Source organism: Lactuca serriola, chromosome 9 (genome assembly GCF_051521515.1).
Source record: "Lactuca serriola cultivar US96UC23 chromosome 9, Lser_US96UC23_V15, whole genome shotgun sequence".
NCBI classification, from domain to species: domain Eukaryota; kingdom Viridiplantae; phylum Streptophyta; class Magnoliopsida; order Asterales; family Asteraceae; genus Lactuca; species Lactuca serriola.
In genome coordinates this window covers 176,295,431-176,314,535 of record NC_136416.1, presented here as the reverse complement: position 1 = coordinate 176,314,535, position 19,105 = coordinate 176,295,431, and the positions used below count along the sequence as shown (strand labels likewise).

General features: G+C 34.3%; 2 protein-coding genes across 2 annotated transcripts; both read left to right on the top strand.

Annotated features, from left to right (window-relative positions):
• Positions 1 to 1,413: 1,413 nt before the first annotated feature.
• On the top strand, positions 1,414 to 3,556 carry LOC145073358 (uncharacterized protein At2g24330-like). Its single transcript, XM_079019905.1, has 6 exons — positions 1,414 to 1,640; positions 1,779 to 2,007; positions 2,094 to 2,238; positions 2,303 to 2,412; positions 2,481 to 2,904; positions 3,182 to 3,556. Exons 2-6 carry the CDS (start codon positions 1,786 to 1,788, stop codon positions 3,403 to 3,405), a joined length of 1,125 nt encoding a protein of 374 aa, XP_078876031.1. The 5' UTR covers positions 1,414 to 1,640; positions 1,779 to 1,785; the 3' UTR covers positions 3,406 to 3,556.
• A 671-nt stretch (positions 3,557 to 4,227) lies between these two features.
• TFIIIA (transcription factor IIIA) lies at positions 4,228 to 6,565 on the top strand. Its single transcript, XM_079020455.1, has 6 exons — positions 4,228 to 4,418; positions 4,723 to 4,842; positions 5,293 to 5,587; positions 5,678 to 5,913; positions 5,991 to 6,134; positions 6,251 to 6,565. The coding sequence occupies exons 1-6, from the start codon at positions 4,284 to 4,286 to the stop codon at positions 6,428 to 6,430; spliced, it is 1,110 nt and encodes a 369-aa protein (XP_078876581.1). The 5' UTR covers positions 4,228 to 4,283; the 3' UTR covers positions 6,431 to 6,565.
• The last annotated feature ends 12,540 nt before the right edge of the window (positions 6,566 to 19,105 follow it).

Here is a 19,105-nt window from a genome sequence, read left to right as displayed (position 1 = left end):
TTACAATATCTATTTTTTTTTCTTTTCCAATTCATGGTTCACGAGTTACCTCTTTGCCTTCGTTTCATATAAACAAACGAAAAAAAAACTATCTTATAATTTGAATTGAGAAATAAATATTTATTACTAGTTTATAACATGTGAAACCACAGTTACAAAATTAATTAAACTTTAATAGTTAGAACACAAAATTATTAATCAATTATAATAGTTAACTTAAATAAGTATGTGAAATTATATCACATTATAATTTGTATTAATTTTATTTTAATTTTTATTCCATTGTTATTAATTTATTGTAATATAAGTGAAAATATTAAAATTTGAAATAGAGAATTAATAGGTTGACAAGTGGCATGCATTAATTAGGAGGTTTAATAGGGTGACACATGACAAGAAAAGAATAAAATGTGTATTAATTAGGAGGTCTAATATGATGACACATGTCAAAAGGAGGTTAAAAGCTATTCTTTTATTAGAATAGAGATATTATATATACCAATTTGAATTGAGAAATGAATAATAGATTTTTGAGTTTGAGATTTTGGTCATAAAATCTTGAATATTGGTAGATACAAGTTTTGTATATTGGTATATTTAGTTCCTATAATTTTTAGGTTTAATACGTTGACTACATAACAATTTTATATATTGGTTAAGGTCTAAGATTTTCGCCAAAAAAAATTCATATATGTTGACAGATAAGTTTGTTCCATCTATAAAAAACTAGTTGTGAAACCCGTATATTATACGGGTTGATAAAAACAAAATGTTAAATAGAAACGATTAAATGAGAAATTTATTTGAATTTGAAATTTGAAATAAATAAAAATTATGAGAAAAAAACATGCAAAAAATAAATAAATTAAAATTATTGTTTAGTTATCAGACCCGTATACTAAACAGGTTAATTATAACAAAATGTTAAACACAAAGGTTTAAATTGTAAATTTATTTGAAATTGAAATTTAAAATTTAAAATTTGAAATTAATATCATTATGGTAGGTTTAATTTATTGAAACTATTTAATAATATATTAAAAATGGAAAATAAAATAAATGACAAGTGGAAAATAAATATATTTCTAAATTATGATAAAATGACATGTGGCAAATTGAATGAGAGAAGGACATATGGTAAAATCATTCTTATTTATTAGGGTAGATAAATTACTAAAGTTAATTTAATTTACCGAAAATGTCATACATTTTTTTTTATATGTTTAAGGTTTTCTTATGTTAGCATATTTGAGCCCTATATAAAGAATAAATTACAAAAATCACCCTTATAATTTATAAAAAATGTTTGTATACTTTTTTTTTTTACAAAAATTATCCATATAACATAGAATTTAAAAGTTGAAGGGGGTAATATGGGGATATCTATATGCTTTTCTTAACGTCACCACTATCCTCGATTTCGCGGCTAAATTTTTATGCTTTACGCCCGACCCAACTAAATCCGTTGTCCCTTCCAATCGCCGATCGATCGAATAGGATTTTCTGATCATCACGAAACAATAAAAAACAACACTGCTATCCACGATCAAAATTGGCTTTCATCTTCAATTACAGCGAGGGATTTTGCATTCGTGCCTTCTTCAGAAATCAGAACTTTTAAGTCGAATATTGAATTCCAGGTACGTAAGTTTCCGATTCCAACGTATTTCATTGTTAGGGTTTTGATCCGATGACAACGTCTCCGTTGAATAATAATCATGTGATTTGGTTTTTTCAATTCGTATTCTGCTGATTGTATATTTTATGGAATTGAGTAGAGGATAAATGGCTGAAGTAGACGGCGATGATAATAAAAAGAGGAGGAGGAGTTTTTGGTCTCGAGTCTGGAATGGTTTGTTTTTGTTTAGGTTACATGGTGATGATTTCGAGAAACGATTGCAATACATATCTAAAGAAGAAGCCACTCTTATTTCTAAAATGAAGAGGAGATCTTCAAGTTGGAGGTCAACCGCTAGGAATTTAGTCGTCGTTTCTGTTTTCCTTGAGGTCCTTCTCACTTCTCCATTACACGCTAATTTCTGTTACTTTCTTCAGGCTCTTCTCGTTTTCATGTTGATTTCCTTCGTTTACAGGTTGTAGCATTGGCTTACGCTATAATTACAACAAGATCTGTGGACTTAGACTGGCAAATGAGGGCATTACGAGTTCTTCCTATCTTTCTTCTACCTGCTTTCTCATCCGCTTTGTATTGGGCACTTTTTTGCTTCACAAGAATGTGTAAGCTCCTAAACTTAATCAATGCTCAAATGCAAGAACTTTCTCATGCATTTCTCTCAAATAGGTGATAGCAGAGATCAGAAAACCCTAGAAAGCCTTCAGGCTGAAAGACAAGAAAAGATTGATGAACTAAAAGAACGAACAAATTACTACACCACTCAGCAACTAATTCAGGTACACAACAGTGATCTCCTTAATCATCATTGCAAAGATTTCAATGCCCTAAAAATGTTTATTGGCAGAAATATGACCCTGATCCAGCAGCCAAAGCAGCTGCTGCAGCTGTTCTTGCATCGAAATTGAGTGCTGATTCAGGGATAAGAATGTTCCTAGAGGAGTCTCATCATGATCTTCAAGATACAGGGAAGAGCAATGATTTTGAGCCTGTGACATCTTGTGGCTTGAGGAAAAGAAATACATCTGATGCTACAACATCAAAGGGGGGAGGCCATGTAATGCAGCAATCTGACGTGGACATGATTCAGCATTTAGAAGATGAGGTGTCTGAGGTGTCGCCACCTCATCAGATTGTTGTTGAGCATCATAGCCCTTCAGCTTCAGGGACTCAAGATGGTGGTTGGCTTGCTAAAGTTGCAGCTTTGCTTGTTGGAGAGGACCCTACACAATCTTTCGCACTTATATGTGGGAATTGCCTTATGCACAATGGTAAGTACACTTTTATATAACTTAACTTACTAGATTAAATTTTGTTATCATTAAAGATTAAGGTAGTGTTTGGTATGCAGTAATAAAAAAAGGAATGGAATTGAACATTATGATGAAATTAAAAAAAAAATATTGTTTGGTTGACACAAAGGGAAATGTAATATTTCATTCCATTCCTTTCTTTCATCAACTAAACATGAAAATTCATTCCTTTCATTCTAAATTAAAAAAAAAAAAGAGAAAATATAATACTTAAAAGCATGTTTTATTTTTGTAGGTCTCGCAAGGAAAGAGGATTTCCCATTCATTACATACTTTTGTCCACGCTGTCATGCTCTGAATAGACCGCGTGGCTCAACCACGAATTCTCCAAAAGCATCGGGTCCCACTAGTCCCATGACAGGTGGCAATGATGTCCCCACGAGTGAGAAACCATCACAAGTCAATAGTCCCATGGGTGAGACAGAATCCATTGAGAAAATAGGCGCCACTAGTCAGTAGGATACAATTTTTATTTTTATTTTTTGTTATATATAATATATATTTTTTTGTGAAAATAGTTTTTGGTTCTTTTTTTATTATTATTTTTTTTGTAAAAATCATAGTTTACATTTTACAATTGTTATTTGTAAAATAATATGATTTTCCGCGTAAATAGGTGATTGAGATTTTCAATCGTTATAATGCATAGTTCTTTATGATCAAGTTAACAAAAAAAAAGGGACACATATCTATCTCATGAAAGTTTGATGAAATCAAAATCACCCATCATGGAAGTGTAGAAGTTTAAACAACAAACCACAACAAATTCTTTTTTTGAACGATTTATCTATACATCTGTTATTTTATTCTTAAATTTATACCTTATTGTCTATAGCCGGAGTTGACCTTTAACTTTTGACTCAAGAACATCTGTCTGTCAACTCCTGATACTGCTAGTCTAAAGACCATTCGGTAAACCACAGCACGTGCAACAAATAAAAATACAAGACTACACAATCTTGAATTTAGAACCAAACCCTAACTAAACCCCAAAAATGGAAACAAAAATACAATTTTATAAGTTGTACCATATAAAAATAACCATATGTAAAGTGAATTCTTTACTTAAGTTTTATAAATTAATAAATTAATGAAAATAGAAATATCAAAAATAAAATAAAATTCATTGATTGAATTAAACTGGACGAAAATGCATATTCTCAGTTTCTCATTTTGGGTCTCTAATTTATGGCCCAACATTTTGGCTCGAAATTTGGCCCACCCATCTAACGTAATATTGAAAACCCTAGCGCTGCAGTATTTATATGGCAGCAGCTTGTCCGAAGCTGCCATTAACGTCTCTCTCTTACTTCGTCTGAGCTACAAAATCTCTCACGATGGAAGAAGAAAGAATCGAAACGCAAAGAGAAATCCCGATCTTTAGAGATATAAGGCGTTATACTTGCGAGTACTGTGGGATTGTTCGCTCGAAGAAGACCCTCATTAATGCTCATATTCAATCACACCACCAGGTTTGTGTTTAACCACAGCTTGTTCGTGATAGAATATTGTAATTAGCTGATGAACTTTATGTGGCATGCAAATTCTTGTTCGGAGAGTTGGATCTGTTTAAAATTATATCGATATCGATGAAATCGGTTAGGTATTTAGTTGTTAGTGGTTCAATCGAAGGCTGTTGATGGATTTTGTTGTATGCGAGGGTATATTGTGCGATTTTGTGTTGATAATAATTGAGCTCTGTTTAGTTATGCGACTCAACTAGCTGTTAGTGCTGGACTTGCAAGCATTTAATGTTGAAAATTTTGTGGTATTTAGGATAAACTTTTAGAGAAAGAAGATGATGGAGAATGCAAGTTGAACGTTTGTGAGGAATGCGGGGTCTCATTTCGAAAACCTGCGCACTTGAAGCAGCATATGCAAAGCCATTCACTCGAGGTATTCTTGAAACATCAATACTTTGAAGCCTGATCTTAACTTCATACTACTGTAAATGAATGGATCGCTCTCGGCTTTCATCTAGAATAGTATAATCGTTTCCCAAGGATTTCAAACGATATAATTCTTAGATCATTAACCTATCACACTATCCACACCTATGCAGGGTATAAAATTATTCTAGGTATTCAAAATTATATGAACACAAAACGGATTTTGTTTGTGTGAAAGCATTGGATCCCATGAAGAACTCCAAAATGCGAGACCTTGATTGGAATAGTATCAGGTTGGGCGACCTCCTGAGAAGCTCCATCAAGCGACCCTCAATCACGCCACCAATAAGGTTCCAAGATTCTTCCAATTTTTTTTATCCATTTATCTATTCCCAAAACTTTCAACCACAACAACACAAACAAAATTTCTCATGAATCAATCTTCATCTTTTTACAGAGACCTTTCTCTTGTCCAATGGAAGATTGCAACCACAGTTACAGAAGAAAAGACCACCTAAATCGCCACTTAATCCAACACCAGGGTAAAATCTTTGAATGCACAATCAAAAACTGCAAGAGCAAATTCTCAATACAAGGGAACTTAACAAGACACATCAAAGAAATCCATGATGATGATGACTCAGACTCTGAAGCCACACAAGAACAAAAGACTACTTACACTTGTCCAGAACCTGGATGTGGAAAAGTTTTCCAATATGCATCAAGATTACAAAAACATGAAGAATCTCATGGTAATTAAACACCTTCCAATCTTTCATTTCAAATCTTTATAAAGTTTGTTTGGATTATAAGCTTATAACTTAAGTTGTTGATTATCACAGTTAAGTTGGATACAGTGGAAGCATTATGTGGAGAATGCATGAAGTATTTCACAAACGAACAGTGTTTAAAGGCTCACATCCAATCATGTCATCAACATATCAACTGTGAAATCTGTGGGAGCAAACACTTAAAGAAAAACATCAAACGACACCTTCGAACACATGAAAAAGTTGTATCTGAAGAGAAAGAGAGGATCAAATGCAGCTTTGATGGATGTGATCATACATTCTCAAAAGTAATAACCATTTTATTCCCAAGTTTACATTTAAAAAGAAAACGAGTTACAAGCTCTAATGATTATGAAATTTGCAGAGGTCAAATCTTGCAGTACATGTAAAAGCTGCTCATCATCAAGAGAAGCCATTTGTGTGCAGTGTTTCTGGATGTGGAATGAGGTTTGCTTTTAAGCATGTGAGAGATAACCATGAGAAATCTGGAAGCCATGTTTACACAATTGTAAGATGTTTTTTTTTTTTTTTTTTTTTTTTTTTTTTTTTTATTGATTTGATTAATAATTTATAATTGATTGAATTGTGTTTTGATGTGATGTGGTTATTTGTGTGTGATTTTAGGGGGATTTTGTTGAAGGTGATGATGAGTTTAGATCAAGGGAAAGGGGTGGTGTGAAGAGGAAATTGCCTGGTGTGATTGATGCTTTGATGAGGAAAAGAGTTCTTCCAATTAATGAATCTGATTGCATTCATGGCTCCGATTATATATCGTGGTTACTTTCAACAGGCGATGAAGATTAGTTGATTGTCTTGAATGAAATGATTATAATCTTAAGTCTCGATGATGAAGTATATAAGATATGTTTTTAGGTTTTTTTCCACAAAACAATTAGTGTAATGTTTATTGTCTATATAATGAATATAATATATATGTCATGTGTTGATTTTGGTGATGAAGATTAGTTAATGTGTTGATTTTGGTGATGATCTTTATTAATTAAAAGTAGTTGAAGTGATTTATATAATGGAAATTAAGTAACTCAGTTTAACAAAAATAACCAACTTATTATTTTATGAGAAAAATTACAAATATACCTAATCCTTTAATTATTTTGTGGAAAATAACAAAAGAAACCAGATTACAAATATAGCCATGAAACTTGCATTAAGTCTATATCCAATTATTTTATTTTGACTACGAAACTGAAAGGGTTTGACTACGAAACAACAATTTTATTATCTATTTCCTACGGCCTAAAATTATTGTCAAAAAACATACAGATTAAAGAAGCATTAATTATTATTAATTTTATTGTCAAAAAATATACAGATTAACGAAACATTAAATACTATTAATTTTATATAATAAAATGACAGTTTTGTTCTTACTTTATACTTAATGGTTAGTTGGTTAAGTAATAATGTGAGATATTCTAGTAAAAATATTATTTATTTTTAGAAATGGATTATTATTTTGTGACAAACTAAAAAGTGAAGATGAACTATGATTTTGAAATGGAAGGAGTATAAAGTTTTGCAAAAAATTATCACTTTAAAAACCCTATCAGTTTCGCAGTCAAAATAAAAATAAAAATAAAAATAAAAATAAGAAATAAAAAATAAAAAAACCCTGCAAAATCGCAGGTGGGATAAGAGGAAATCACAGATAAACTTAGTTCATCTCTGATTTTAGTTAGAAACAGGGAAAGTTTAAGACGAATTAAGTGGTAAAAAAATGAGGAAATCGCTAAAACACAATCGTGCATGTAATGTTTTGTTCGCATGCTGGAAAATTCAAGACAAATTAAGTGGTAGAAAAATTGTTCATATGATTTAGTTTCCTAAGCTGATCTTCAATTTTGTTCAATCACTTTTTCGGTATTATAGCCTAAAAACATTAAATGTTAGGGGATAACCTATGTAGTCAATAGCGGCGCTATAACGGTTAGCGGAGGTAAGGAAACGCTATTTCAAAATAGCAGTTTAGAATAGCGGTGGCGCTATTAGCGCCGCGATTTACCACTATTTAACGTATTTATGGTCACCGCTATAGCGGCGCTATAACCGCTATTTGAATAAATTCCATTTTTGGGCTATTTTACATAAAAAAAACATTTTTTTGTGTCATTCCATTGAATAAAATTGTTTTTTCTTAGCCCAAACTAAAACTTTTGTGTCATTCTATTGAATAAAATTGTAATTTTGTGACTGTCATAACTTCCATTAAAACCATGTATGTGTTGTCTTACTAATTGTGTTAAAAACTTGAAGTACTACATTATGATTAACTATCAAATTACTTAATCAATTCATTTTATAACTGTAATTGTGTTAAAGTATGATAAAATAGTAAGTATTGCATATGTTTTCTTGTTGACTGTGTTAAAATATGATTAACTGGGGTATTGATAACCAGTTTGTGAAGTATGATTAACTAATTATGATATATGAAGTATGATTAACTAAATATGATATGTGAATTATGATTTACTGATTAACTAATTAACTGGATTGGGTTGAACTTTAAAGTATGATTTACTGATTAACACTTTAATATATATAAATTCTAAATAATATAAAAAACGCTATATCACCGCTATACCGCCGCGAGAACTGCGATTTCAAATAGCGACCAGTGACTGCTATTATATTTTTGACCGCGATAACTGCTTATGAGATAACATATAACAACGAAAAACCAGATAAGCAACAAGAAAAGCCAAAAAAGCCAAGAATATGAAGAATGAAACCAAAGATTGCATAGTCATATTATGCAGTAGTACAATTTGGCCCGTTTACTTGCATTGGGGAGGACACGATAAAACGGTAATTTCAAATTCGGTTGTTGGGGATGGGTGTAAAATCGGTTCTAATGTTTCCATTGATGGATGCTATATATGGAATAATGTAACAATTGAAGTGATGGAGTTCTAATGTTTCCACAAGATAGTTGTGATGAAGATCTTGATTATGCCAATGATGGGATCATAACAAATAACAATCTTGAAAATGTATCTAAGGTTGGTGAAAATGGGCATGGTTTCATTTGGTCAATGAGTGAAGTTGACCATGAAGAAGCATGGATAAATTCACTTGCACCCATACCTGAATCCAAACTTATGGAAACGGTTTTTGATGATGTTGAATCCAATACTGAATATGATGATAAGATTTTTGAGAAAGAGGTTGAAGCAATCTTTTTAAAAGGGGTTCATGAAAATGTAAAAGTTGAATATATTTTCCATGAAATGCAATCACTTCGGTTGTCTTACAATATGGATATTGGGAAATGTGGTGGTGCTTGGCTTTATTCCATCATGAAATTCGCACTTGATACTTTAAATAATTTTGGTAATTCTTTTGTGAAGGAAACGAATGATGTGATATCACATGGGGGAAATTGTTGAAACGGTATTTCAAAGGTGGTATTGATGAAGAAATTAAAGTGATATTGGAATTTGAGAAAATGTGTTTGGAGTATTCACCTTTGTTGTTTGTCCAGGTTTTGCAAGTTTTGTATGATAAAAATATAATTCAAGCCCAAGCAATTCTTAATTGGGCTGATGAGAAGGAACATGTGGATGAATTAAAAAGGTTTATTCAAAGCCTCAAAGAGAGAAAAGATTGAGAGTTTGAAGGTCATTAGATCAACATATTTACCTCTTGTGTCTATTTGAATTGTTAGGTTGATAGGACAGGATATGAAAATCAGTCTCTCTTTTTTTTTTTTTTTTTTTTTTTTTTTTTTTTTTTTTTTTTAATGGACACTTGTTATAATTTGGCATTACGTCGCTTTTTAATAGTATTAGTTGTTTGGTTTTTCATTTTATCACGACCAGATAAACATTTTATACACAACATGTTAGTATCTTAAACTTATAAAAAATAAAAAATAAACAAGTAAAGGAAGCGAAAAGATATAAATTAGCTTTTTATCAGAAAACTAATATGAAAGAATTGAAAAACAATAACTAAATCTTATAATTTACATAAATCAAAAATCAAATTAAGATGAAATTAGTAATCAGAAATCAGATTAAGACGAATCAGAAATCAAAAATCAAATCTGTAAGGCTTTATGAAATCAGATTAATACGAATTGAAGATTGATTTTTTTAAGGATTCATGAAATCTTATTATCAAAATCGGTGTATTAAGAAAGATGAATTAGAAATTAGAAAACATAAATTGAAATAAAAAATCAAAAGGAATGCGTAAAAAACTAGAATCGATTATTTTGTTACCCATGAAAGAAATCGGAATTGATTAATAAAGTCCCACAATCGACGGTGGTGAAAGGCTCAATGTGATGATTATTCCAAAAGAATTGCATGTCCCTAAGTTTGTAATGTTGATTTTGTTTTGGCACTCATTTTCTTTCAATTTTCCACTCAATCACTATACATGACATATTAATTTTTTTTTATATGTATACTTGCATATTAAAGTAAATAAAAATGAAGTCCTAGAAATTTAGAGGTCTTCAGCCATCACCCATGCTACCCCACCCATTGGCACGAACCTGGATGAACCCACATCCCTTTCTTGCAGTATGATCTTCGTGATGGGGACTGAAAGATGAAATCAGATCTGCAACTGCCACTTCCTTCGATTTCTAGTTCGAATTCTCCAAATACCCTTTCTTTAGTTTTCTTTCCATCTCGTCTCCGAAGTAGCATCTGATTGTGAATCATTACACAATCTTTTCTAAAAATGTTATTGTAGTTTCTGTTTGGGTGAAGAGATGAAGAAACCTAAAATACATATATGCAAACACAAATGTGAATTTGGTGTGTTGGATTTAGTTTGGGGAAGAGATGCATACATAAATGGGGTTCATTTGGTTGGCAGATGATGAGTTCTAGGATGATTTGAGAGAGAGAGAGAGAGAGAGAGAGAGAGAGAGAGAGAGAGAGAGAGAGAGAGAGAGAGAGAGAGAGAGAGAGAGAGATAAGTTATTTATTTATTTTATTCCTTTTTGTTTGAAAATAGATTTAAATAAAGAAAACCAAAATATATTAAAAGGGTAAACAAGTATTTTTTTTTAAATATGGGTGACAGACTATTTATCAAATGTTTTGAAACCACAGGGACTATTTGATAAAAGTTTTGAAACCAAAAAGACCATTTATGATGTTTTGTAAAGGTATGGACAATATCTCAGATTTCGAGAAACTCCAGGAATCATTTATGGGTTTTGTCTTTATGATATGTAATAATGGGTGTTGTGATATGTCCTTGAGCTTAACGCCGTCTATGGTGGTTTTGCTTGAGAATCACAATAAAGAAAGAACTAACGTTAGTCGTCGTCCGGGAGGGGATCCCGGAACAAGACACCGGCGGTCTAGTCAGTCGTTGAATGAGAGAATTAAGGTTTAGTTTGAGATAAAGAGAGAGATGATCCCTTCTTCTGGAGAAGAATGGCTTCCTTTATACCTGCTATCGGGGGAGCATGTCCCCAACAATACTTTTTGTCTTGTCTAGACTGTCAAGGCATGAAGGCGTCCTATTGGCTGATCATGCACCACTAACGGTTACCGATATTGGTGCAGAACCACTGAAGAGCAGCGCCCTGAGCACTCCACTTGTCACTTTGGGGGGTGATTGATATTGTTTTTTTGCTTGTTATGGACTGGAGATAATTGTTCTGAGCTGGATCTTGGTACTAGAACGTCGGGGCCCAAGTACGAGGCTACGAGTGCGAGGGACCGACCTAATACTTATGTTAAGTAGAGAACGTTAGCTAGCTCGTCCTTCAGATAACCGTCCCGTTATCTTTGATGTATTCCTAGAGGGATATGTTAACAAGTCCCCTAAGCTAGTAAATGTCAACGTTAGCCTCGGGTAGCTGAGTTGTTCTAGCTTAGACCAAGGTACGTGTCCGATCGAGATGGTTTTAATATCTACTGATATGACAGATTCGACTGCACAGACGGTTTCATCATTGTGACCTTTTGAATTTGCCGCATCTCATTTAAAACTTCCTTCATCGAAGACAATTTCTTTTCTTTTCTCTTCTATTCTTTAACCGCTTCTCCTTCTTCTTTACTTCTTTATTTTCCTTTCTCATTGCTGGATAATGGCTGTGACATCCTCAATTTCACCGCCAGAAAAGACCAATTTATTATTCTTATTTTGAAATCAAAGTATCATTAAAAGAATAATATTGCAGAGCTTGTTCCTAAAAACATGATAATGATATTATCGAAACATTACCGAAGAAACGTATTTTATTTATATTAAAAACCTTAGGACGTTATTGATGATACAATACATAAGCATAAACGAAATAATACAGGCCTTACACTAGTTTATTTAAACTATTGGTCTATAGGCATCCATAAATCTCTCATCATATCATTACACATGTGCTCTTATGCTACTACCTGTCATATAAGAAATTGATTGGGTCAGGCTTGGGGGCATGGTGAGCACATAGGGTTTTCAACCCACAATAATTAAATATTTATTTATGATTATCAAAACATCAACTCGATTACTCCTTCCTGCTATCCTCACTCTCTGTCCCTAACATCTAATTTCAAGGGACTAGGGGTGTCAAAAAAACCCGAACCCGATTAACCCGACCCAACCCAAACCCGAATAAGGTAATTAGGGTCGGGTTTAATAGGGTCAGAACTCTTAATCGGGTTATTCGGGTTAACACGAGTAACCCGAAGTATTATTAGGGTCGGGTTTATGATTGATTTTTTCAAAACAATTCGGGTTTCGGGTCAACCCGAATAACCCGATTAAGAATTTATTACCAAATTTTTTTTACTGCGTTGAATGACATGAATTCAAGATCCCATGAGATTTTACAACTAATACATATTTTTTATTTAAACAAACCAGACAGTAAAATTACTATGTATAGAGATGTATAAAATGACATAACTTTCCTCTCTTCTTAATGCAGTATGGTTGTGTTGTAACAGTTTTACGAATTTTATTCACTGTTTACATTACTAATATGGTAAAATAAACTCCAAAATTTCATATGGTATACCAACTTTACAATTTAAGTCCCTATAAATATGGATTATGTATTAAAATAGCACAACATAAATTCATCTTACATTTCAACCTCAACCCGACTAACCCGATTAACCCGACCCTACAAACCCGAAACCCGAACCCGACTAACCCCGTACCTTATTAGGGTCGGGTTTCGGGTGAATATTTTTTCTAAAAAACCCCGACTAACCCGACCCGTTTAACCCGAAACCCGATCGGGTTAACCCGATTAATAGCCCTACAAGGGACCTATCCTAAGGATCATCTCTGGGATAGACAATAATGCTTAAGGGAGTCCATAACAATATATTTCAGTAAGACAACCATGGGAGGGGGGGGGTGGAGTACAACTAATAAACACTAAGTTCAAAAACACCTATAGGTTGCGAGCTTGTTAGCATTCCACTAGACTGTCTAGAATAATTTGTGGTCGTTATCTATACTCTGCTAGACAACTAGATCATCTTAAAAGTCAAGGCCTCTAATCATCTATATCATCTTTCATCTCTCATTATCTATATCATCTTTCATCTTTCATCATCTAAGTCATCTCATATCTACCCATCTTTACCCAACATATTTATAGGTAATAAATACATATATACAGTTTAAAATCGAGTAAAACATGTATAAATCGTTCATCTAGCATAGATAGCAAGAACACAAATAATAGACACATATAGCATGTAATTATCTTAAGTAAGTTATATCTATGTGTATGATGAAAGTAACTATACACTTACTTGATAAAGTGAACGATTCGCAATTTAGGCAGAGCTTCGCTTCTAACTATTGACCTTTACTTTGACGTGACCTGGTATTATTAACACTAAGTCTAAGTCTACAATTCTATGACTAAAAATTGTCTAGACCTATCAATCATTCAAATGAATACTGATAGTTCTATAAGGATCAGCCAGACAGGACAGTTGGGAGGCAGGAGCATTTCGAAAGTAATAATCATTTCATTCCCAAGTTTACCCTTATATACATTCAAAAAGAAAATGAATTATAAGTTCTAATGATTATGAAATTTGCAGAGGTTAATTCTTGCAGTACATGTAAAAGCCGCTCATCATCAAGAGAAGCCATTTATGTGCAGTGTTTCGGGATGTGGGATGAGGTTTGCTTTTAAGCATGTGAGAGACAACCATGAGAAATCCGGAAGCCATGTTTACACTATGGTAAGAAGATGATTTTTTTTTTATGTGATTAATAATTTATAATTAGTTTTATTGTGTTTTGATGTTATGTTGTGTTTGTGTTGTGTTTTTAGGGGGATTTTGTTGAAGGTGATGATGAGTTTAGATCAAGGGAAAAGGGTCGTGTGAAGAGGAAATTACCTGGTGTGATAGACTCTCTTATGAGGAAGAGAGTTCTTCCAATTAATGAGTCTGATTGCATTCAAGTGTCTGATTATATTCAATGGTTAATGTCAACAGGAGATGAAGATTAACTAATTGTCTAAAATAAAATAATGTATAATCTTAAGTCTTGATAGTATATAAACATGTTTCTAGTTTGTTCCTCAAAACAACCGATGTAATTTTGTCTATATAATGATATTCCTGGTTTCATGGTGCATTTATTACTTTGTGTGCTGCCTTTACAAGCCTCTATTATGGACTTAGATATCAATTAACAATTACCCAAATTCTTTTGGAGTTTATTGTCGTGAATCAACCAATAGTACTGGAAATCGATAGAAGACTAGACACTATCATGGAAAGTAATTGAACACGAATAATTATGGGTTTTATATGGCTCGATTTTGATATATGCAATAAGTTTTAGTTCAACCTTTTATTTCGTAAAATTGCTTCTGTCTTGACACTATCTCTTTGTTTCCACTCTTTACCGTATCTGTCTAAAAAGTATCAATAAACTCGAATGTTTCATGGAACTTTTCGCTTCAAAATTGATAAGTATGTTTGAAGTTTATGGAAAAGTTGATTCATGAAGTGCTACTGCTACATATCAGAATATATATTTTTTGGGTTAGATAAGGTTATGTATATTCTTTTTGTAATTTCAATCTTTCTGATGAAATTCTATACAGATATCCATGAATTTATACCAGTTAATATGATTCAACTATCGTTAGGTAATTCAAGGTATACAGATTAAACCACATGGTTTTAGTCATATGGACTCAGTCAGAAGTTCTAATTCAGTCAACAAATATCAAAAGAATCCTAAGTTATTTGAGGAGGTGATTGGCCAAGAGTGTAACACAATGTTTTGGATTGTTCTATGATTCAGGATCATGGACCGCAATTCAGTTATATGTAGGATTTTGGGATTTTAAGGAAGTAAGGCTTGGGATTTACTGAAAGATGTTTTTGTTGGTAATGGGATCAAGGCCTATGAATCATGTATATGGAACTAAGGATGGACAGGGGAAAGTTATGTGTCAGGCCGCTTGCGAGGGTTAAGGTTTTAAGTTGGACATGTGGTGAGCCAAAAGTATCGATATAGAGCTCTTCAATACCTTTCCATGGATATAAAGAACGTTGAATTCGGAGTTGAAACAAAGAAGTTATGACTGTTCGAAGTTGGAAAGGATTTGGGGGAAAACTGAGCTCACGACGTGAGAAATGATTAAACGGAAATGCTGATTTAAACTGTGCTCACGGCGTGAGCATTAGGAGCTCACAACATGAGAACTGTGCAGCCCAAGCCAATGAGTTTTAGGGTTTTTAACATATATAAGGGTTGGTTCCATGTTTTTAGGGCATTTTATGAGCCTCCATCATATCTAGATCATCTTGAGAGAAATCCTAGCCTCCCTTTAACCATTTGAGCCTCTCCTCTCCTTTTCCATTCATTTATGAAGATTTTGGTGCTTTGAAGAAGAAGATGTTCTTGGTGCTTAGATCCAACAAGCAAGTTCCCTTACCTCCTTAAAGATCATACCTTGGATCATGGCTAGTCCTCAAGTTCCAACCTTTATGTGTTATTCTTCTAGATCTAGATTTTTATACCTTATTCTTCATGTTGGAGGTGGTTTAAGTGGTTGGATTCCATACAGTTGGCAACTTTATGGATCCATGAGGTCCATTTGAGGTTTGGTGGGCTAGATCTATAATTTGGTTGAGTTTTGGCCCCACACATGAGATTTGGATCTCATTTTCACGATTTTGACCTAATCAAGTTCAAGACATGCATTGGACATGCACGCCCATAATAAAAAGATTTGATGTTGCGTTTGATGTATCAAAAACCCTCTGGGAAGTTGGAATGGATGACTTAATGGATTAAGGACTCAATACATTAGGATTTATCATCAAACGTTGCTCACGAGGTGACACATGGAGTGTCACGACGTCAGAGTGGTTTTTACACGATTGTTTCGACTGACTGAGCTCACAACGTGACCAAGGAAGGTTCACGCCGTGAGGTTTGCTGAGTGGGTCATCCGGGACCGAGTTGATTGAGTTGAAGCGAGTTGAGTTAGAATTTGGCCGAGTGCGTTCTGACGACGTGACCAAGGACTGGTCACGACGTGAGTGTCAACTGATGGAAATACTGACAGTTGACTTTGACTTTGAGTGTTGACTTTTGGTCAAATTGCTAGTTTTAGAAAGTGGACTAAGGGTTTACCTTGTATGGTTTGTTAGGAGGTGTATGGCACCCATTCGTTGGCTGTGTGAGCTGTTAGCTATGGATTCTATCGATGAGGTGAGTTTCCTTCACTGTATCTATGGGTCGAATGCACCAATGTCGACCCCTAGTTCATTATGTAGTATGATGATTGTCTTCGTGACAACTGTCAGTTATGCCTATATTTGCTTAATGACTATGTGATTCTTTGTTATGATATTATATGGTAGTGGTAAGGGGTAAAATAGACCCGATATCCGGTTGAAATAGACCGAAGGGGATTGCAAGCACTCATATATGCTTGATAATATCCGGTTGAAATATACCGAAGGGGATTGCAAGCAACCATATATGCTTGATAATATCCGGTTGAAATAGACTGAAGGGGATTACAAGCACCCATATATGCTTGATAATATCCAGTTGAAATAGACCAAAGGGGATTGCAAGCACCCATATATGCTTGATAGGATCCGATTGAAATAGACCGAAGGGGATTGCAAGCACCCATATATGCTTAGCTCTGTGTTTGTATGGTATCTGGTATTTGGGGAACTCACTAATTTTATGCTTACGGTTTTCAGTTTATGTTTTAGGTACTTGTGTTTCGAAGGGGAAGAGCTCGGGATGACTGCATTGCACACACCACATTGTTCCGCATATTACATGACTATAATGTACTTGGATGCTTATTGATACACTCTCATTCACTATGGTTTTCATGATATTGTTTTAGATAATGTTTTTATTAATTTAAAAATCAAAATCTTTAGTCTTAATTTTTGGGACGTTACAAGTTGGTATCAGAGCCTTAGTTTGAGGGATTCAGGCATAATCTCGGGTGTGTCTGAACTCAAACTGAGGGTTTGGTAGATTTTTTAAGTAGAAATGTTTTATAAAAGGGGTTTTCTAATAAAAGAAAAAGGGTGTGGTGCATGCAATCGACCGAGCTCAAGTAAGTTTTTCCAAAATACCCATGCATTTTTATGATATGATTTGATTTGTGAATCTGTGAATCGCATGCTAGTTAGGGCTAAGGATCTGCTCAAGATTTGCATGATAGAGTGCTAGGAGAGATGCCTTTATATGCCTACTATATGAGCTTGTAGAATTGCATGCTAGTACTGATAAGTCAGTGATAGGATGACCTATTTAGGTTATGCTTGTTCCGATTACTCGATGCTCGAATGCTGCTTGCTTTGTGCTTTTAGGAGTTTCCATTAACCTCATCTAACTAGTAAGCATGTATATTAAGTTACATATTGTTAAGACTAGATAATTTTAGAAGGTTAGGTTTTAACTCTATTGCACAGCTCTTGTTTGAGTCCAACCGTTGTAGTATGAGACCTTTCATTGGAAGAATTATCTGGTGTCAGTGATATGTAATTGTATTTGTGAGCTCGTTAGAGGATGCTAAGGGGAGTTCCTTATGTAACTGATGGCAGGGAGTAGTGTGGTGGTTGCCCCAGGTACATTGGTCCTTTTCAGAGTTTTTGGCTTGAGTGGGTCGGGTTGCTTATCTCATGGATTTTCCCGAGCTGTTTAGTTAAATCTATAGTGCGTTTCACGTCTCTCAGTTGTGGAAATGTTTTGTGGATGGATTGGTCTGATATGTGATGCCTTGTAGCATAAGAGGAATTGGATGTTATGCTAGATTTGAAATCTTTCTTGGTAGGAAGTGAGATTTAGATGTCCTCTGTTTGGCTGTGACTTGGAGTGTTACTGCATGAATGCTACTTGCTTTGTGCTTTTTGGGACTCATGATGATGTGAGTTAACTATTAAGTGAATATGTTAAGTCCCATATGGCATAGGTTAAATAATCTCAGAGTGACGGATTTGACCCTACTTGACAACTCTCGTTTGAGTCTAACCGTTGTAGGTACGAGTCTTTCATTCAAAGGATTATCTAAGCTTTGATGCATGTGATTATATTCGTGAAGTAGTTAACCGACATTATTGGGATTTCTTCAGCAGCTGATGGCAGGGTGAGGTCGGTAACATAGGAGGGCCTAGGATGTGCTGTAGTGGGTTGGCCTATGCTGTTTAACGATGTGTATTTATTTGAGAACAGGTGTATAAGAATGGATAGGACAAGTGTGGACAGGAGTGGTTACTTACAGGACCTGAGATGATTCTTGAGGAAAGTGTGGATAGGTGTGGAAGGTAGTATTGGGCCTGTACTATTGGAAGCACAAGATCTATACTCGACTCGAGGAAAATTTGGGGGATTCTAAGGAAGGTGACACGGTTTGGAACCATGATTCGTTGCGGTGTATTTCCACCTTTATCGGTTTATCGGGTATGATTGTCCAGGTTGAGGATGGGTCAGATGATTGTTCAAGCCTTAGTGGTCATGTATGTTGGGTTTTAATGGTGCAGAAATGTGGAAGGTAGTTGATTCCGAGTTCTGGAGGGCCTTGCTCAAGTAGTGACAATTGAGTTGCGGGACTCTAGAAGGAAGCGAATGTGATGAATGGATCGAGGATTGCAGCCGGAGATTAAGCGACTGGCAGATGGATTAGGATGTCACTATCATCGAAAGGGTTATGTACTTCCAGATTTCTGTGATCAAAGTAAAGAGAGAGTGGTCATGTGATTTTCAGGGATGGGATGTAGTCCCAACATGAGTCTAGAAGATTGTAGTTTTCTTGCCAACGGGTATGGCAGCGTAAGAATGCACAAAAGGGTTTTTGCGGCGCGGTTGCTTTGAGATGAGATTAGGGGTCTTCTTTCTTGAAATTAGTTAGGTCAAGTGCTAGTTGACTGTTTTAGGAACCAAGGGAAGTGAATTAGCAAGAGCAACCTGTGTTGTCTCTGATGTATCCTGACTAAGAGAATGATGCTTCTTATAATT

Bases quoted from the DNA above. Each gene is read 5' to 3' on its own strand.
- TFIIIA (XM_079020455.1), top strand. From the start codon at position 4,284: ATGGAAGAAGAAAGAATCGAAACGCAAAGAGAAATCCCGATCTTTAGA. The intron at 5,588-5,677 runs GTAATTAAACAC...TGATTATCACAG, and splicing joins AAAACATGAAGAATCTCATG to TTAAGTTGGATACAGTGGAA. The intron at 6,135-6,250 runs GTAAGATGTTTT...GTGTGATTTTAG, and splicing joins GAAGCCATGTTTACACAATT to GGGGATTTTGTTGAAGGTGA.
- LOC145073358 (XM_079019905.1), top strand. From the start codon at position 1,786: ATGGCTGAAGTAGACGGCGATGATAATAAAAAGAGGAGGAGGAGTTTT. The intron at 2,008-2,093 runs GTCCTTCTCACT...CTTCGTTTACAG, and splicing joins TCGTTTCTGTTTTCCTTGAG to GTTGTAGCATTGGCTTACGC. The intron at 2,905-3,181 runs GTAAGTACACTT...TTATTTTTGTAG, and splicing joins GAATTGCCTTATGCACAATG to GTCTCGCAAGGAAAGAGGAT.